General features: G+C 62.5%; 1 protein-coding gene across 1 annotated transcript in view; it reads right to left on the bottom strand.

Moving 5' to 3' along the window:
* Positions 1 to 753: 753 nt before the first annotated feature.
* Positions 754 to 3,561, bottom strand: part of LYL1 (LYL1 basic helix-loop-helix family member) — a 3,131-nt gene continuing 323 nt past the window's right edge. The window contains exons 2-4 of the mRNA XM_007469080.1: positions 2,480 to 2,832; positions 2,306 to 2,397; positions 754 to 1,455 (exon numbers count right to left, since the gene is read on the bottom strand). Coding sequence (XP_007469142.1) covers positions 1,040 to 1,455; positions 2,306 to 2,397; positions 2,480 to 2,811 — 840 coding nt within the window. The 5' untranslated portion in view covers positions 2,812 to 2,832 and the 3' untranslated portion in view covers positions 754 to 1,039. The remainder of the gene's footprint in view (positions 1,456 to 2,305; positions 2,398 to 2,479; positions 2,833 to 3,561) is intronic.

Here is a 3,561-nt window from a genome sequence, read left to right as displayed (position 1 = left end):
ACCCTTGGGGCGCCCCCCTCCCCCCCGCAAGCCAGCCTGGGCCAGCCCCGCTTCGGCCCCGGGAGATCCGTGCGCCCGACCAGCACCAGCATCGCGGACCGCAAAGGCCGCCCGTCCCGTCAAACAAGTTTCTTCTTAGGCTAAGAAACGCAGTATATACGAGTATCTCTATATATAGTACTAATGGATTTGGTGTGCTTCCCCCTTAGCGTCCCCGTCCCTCCGCTCCTCTTCCTTCAGCCTGGTCTCCCCCTCTCTGCCCTCCACCCCCGTCTCTGCACTGAGATACATAAGAAACAAGGGTAGTTTACTGTCTGTTTTGTTTTCTGGGTTTTCAGTGTCCTAGCGGAATGCAAGTAGGCAGCCAGCCCGTACGTTCCCTCTCCGCCCCGCCCCACCCCACCCCACCCCGCCCCCGTCACTGCGCTTCTGTTATACCATCTTTGCCTGACTCTCTCCGGCTTCTCCATTGAATGGCTAATGTGTATGTGAAATAAAGAAATAAAGAAAAACAAAAGCAAGAGCGCCTGAGCCTTCGCTAACGCGATCGTGCGGGACAGTTTCGGGATCGGTGGGGTGGGGCCGCCGCATGGATTCTGCGCCTCTCTCCCGCCAGGCCGGCGGCCGCCACCGTCGAGGAGCGCGTATCTCTTAGTCTCCGGGAGGGGGCGCCGGTGAGAAAGGAGTAGCCTCTCCGGTCCCTCCCCACCTCCCTGGGTGGCCCCAGCACGGAAAAATGCGGCACCACTTGGGTCCGATGACCGCTCTGACGTGTTGGTTCCCGGACCTCTCCCCCGGGAGGGGTACGCGGACGAGGCCACTTCCAGCGGGAGGTGGGCGATAAAAGGGTCTGCAGGGCCCATGGGGGCGACGGTCGCCCTTCCAGACCCCCGGGCCCTTTCCCCTGTAGGGGACTCTTCCCTGGCCCTTCTTCAGGGGAGTTATCTCCAGGGCAGGCGCTGAGCGTCGTCCGCCCCTTCCTGGACGGCCCTGGGCTGAGTTCCCAGTGCCCTTCGGCTCAGAGGCGACACCGTGGAGGTCATCGCACCTCCGGACTCACAGCCGCTTTTTCTGTCTTGATGGGTCGGCCCGCCCCACCGGGGCTGCCATCGGGGCCGCCTGGGGGCGCGGGCTGCGGGCGCGCCACCACCTCGGCCCTGCGACAAGGCCCGCGGCGGGCGCCGTCGTCCAGGGCTCGGTGCGCCGGCCGTTTGCGGGGCCCTGGAGGGGCGGGGCCTGCGGCCAGAGCCGCTGCCTGGTCGCGCAGCAGCCGCACCAGGAAGCCAATGTATTTCATGGCCAGGCGGAGCACCTCGTTCTTGCTCAGCTTCCGGTCGGGCGGGTGCGTTGGCAGCAGCTTCCTGAGCTCGGCGAAAGCGCCGTTCACGTTCTGCTGCCGCCAGCGCTCCCGACTGTTGGTGAACACGCGCCGGGCCACCTTCTGGGGCTGGTGCCCTGAGGACAGGAGTGGCAGGGTTGGCGCCACGGCCCGGGGGAGGCAGGCACCCCCACCTACCCTTACTCCAGGCTCCCAGCACCCTCATGGGACTTCAACCCCGGCGGGGAGCTGGGGCTTTCTGCACCCAAGGGATACACACATAGGATCCACCTGTAGCCCTCCTGCCAGTTAGCAGCCCCCCGCAGCCCCACCTCTAAGCTGCCTAGACAAGGACTATCACAGGCCCAAGCTGCAGACAACTGAAACCTTCTATACCTCGGTCTACACCTTGATGTTAAGGGCTGAAATTCTCTAGGGAATGTGGCTGCCGGTCCGGGGAGCTGTCCCTGTGGTTCTCATTCTCATTCTGAGAGTTTCTCTCCCAGTGACTGTGGTGCCGTTCATGTCTCAGGTGGCCTTGTGAACTCCTGGTATATCTAAATGGCTGTGGTGTGTGATCATTGCCGTGCGGTTGTGCTTGTGTGGCTAATTCCTGTGTGGCCATGGACCTCAGTGGCTGTGGTTGTGGTCCTGTGGCTCTCTCGTGTGGCTGTCTCTTGGATGGTTGCTGTCCCGTGGCTGTTTCCTGTGTGCCTGTGCATGTGCGTGGCTGTCATTTTGAAGCCCCCACGCCATGCTGTGTCTTGCTGTGACTCTTTGTGGCTCGGTGGGTGGCTGTGCTTGTGTGGAACTGGCCATTTGTCTGTGGTTTTGCACGTGGGTGTAACCTGCCTGAGTACTGAGCCCCTGTGTGGGCTGTCCTGTGTACGTCTGTGTGCAATGTCACATAACCTTTCCCTGTGGAAGGCTATGTGACAGACGTGGGCCCCAGCAGAGATGGCTGGGCGAACACAAACCCATACTCACCCTCAGCCAGCTCCAGCTCACAATGGCTTGGTCTCCGCTTCAGCCGGCTGCTAGGGAAGATGCTGAAAGGTCCTGCCGGCCCAATGTAGAGGCTGTAAGGGGTCGTGGGTCATAATGCCTTGTGGGTAAGGACCCTGACCCCGGATTCCCCCCAGGCCCCAGTCCCCCACTGACCTGTTGAGGAAGGGGTGAGGGTGGTAATGCAGGGCCAGGGGCGCTGGGGCGGTTCCCAGGGTGGAGAGTTGCAGCAGCGGGGGACGGAGGGTGCTTAGTTCCGTGGTGGCCATGGCTGCCCCTGGGGGCCTGGTGTGGCCCAGGCTGATCACTGGCACGCCAGGGGGCAGCCTGGGTGGCGAGGAGCCTCTGTGGCCCACCTCCTCCGCCTTTGGGGGCCCAGGCGAGGCAGGCTTTGGGGGCGGGGCAGGCACTGGGCTGGGGGCACACACCATCTTGGCCTTCTCGGTCATGGTGGGGCCCACCTCTGCCTGGGCCTCGGGCGGGCACATGGACCCCGAGGGGGTGCTCACCTGTGGGAGGAAGGAAGCCAGTGGAGAGGGGGGGGGAATCAGAAGCCACCCCCCACCCTTAGCCCAACAGAGCCCTCAAATGGGAGGAACAGTGGAGGGGATGGCAGTCCAGTGGGCAAAGGCAGATGCAGGGTGGGCCCAGAAACGACCAGGACATGGGAGGGGGGCCAACACAAGGACAGGAGGTGCCCACTGAGGTGCTGGGCAGCACTGAGCTCAGCAGTGCTGCTGCTGAGCTGTCTGTGACCCATGAGGCCTTAGCTGTAGAGCCCCTGAGCGAATTTCCCTTCTTCCAGAATCCCCTCTCGCCTGGAGCCTGGAGGGAACGGCAAGGCAGGGAACCCATGATGGACCCTTTGACCACAGGATGCCCCTGTAACCCTCAGATCTGATCCCAAGACCCTTCATTGACACCATGGACCTTGGAATCCCTCCACGATTGATTGATCCTTCACTGACCACTGCCCCCTGGCTGACCATGTGGCCCTCAGCTATAACCCTGAGGCTCTTCCCATTCTCTCCATGTCAGACTCTGAAAGTCCTCCATAATCACTCCAGTGACCACGCCCCCACCCGCTGAAAATGTCCCCTTTACGAACCCTGTGACCCCACTGCTGACACTGACTCCAGATGCTAACCCTACTGCCCAGCACAGAGTCATGCCCCAATCCTCCCTCTGGCTCTTGTGTCCTCCCCCCCCCCCACACCGGATCCCCCCCTTTCACCCCT

This window comes from Lipotes vexillifer, unplaced genomic scaffold (genome assembly GCF_000442215.2).
Source record: "Lipotes vexillifer unplaced genomic scaffold, Lipotes_vexillifer_v1.1 scaffold1699, whole genome shotgun sequence".
Lineage (NCBI taxonomy): Eukaryota > Metazoa > Chordata > Mammalia > Artiodactyla > Lipotidae > Lipotes > Lipotes vexillifer.
Note: the sequence above shows the minus strand (reverse complement) of the source record. Positions and strands in the feature narration are given on the sequence as shown.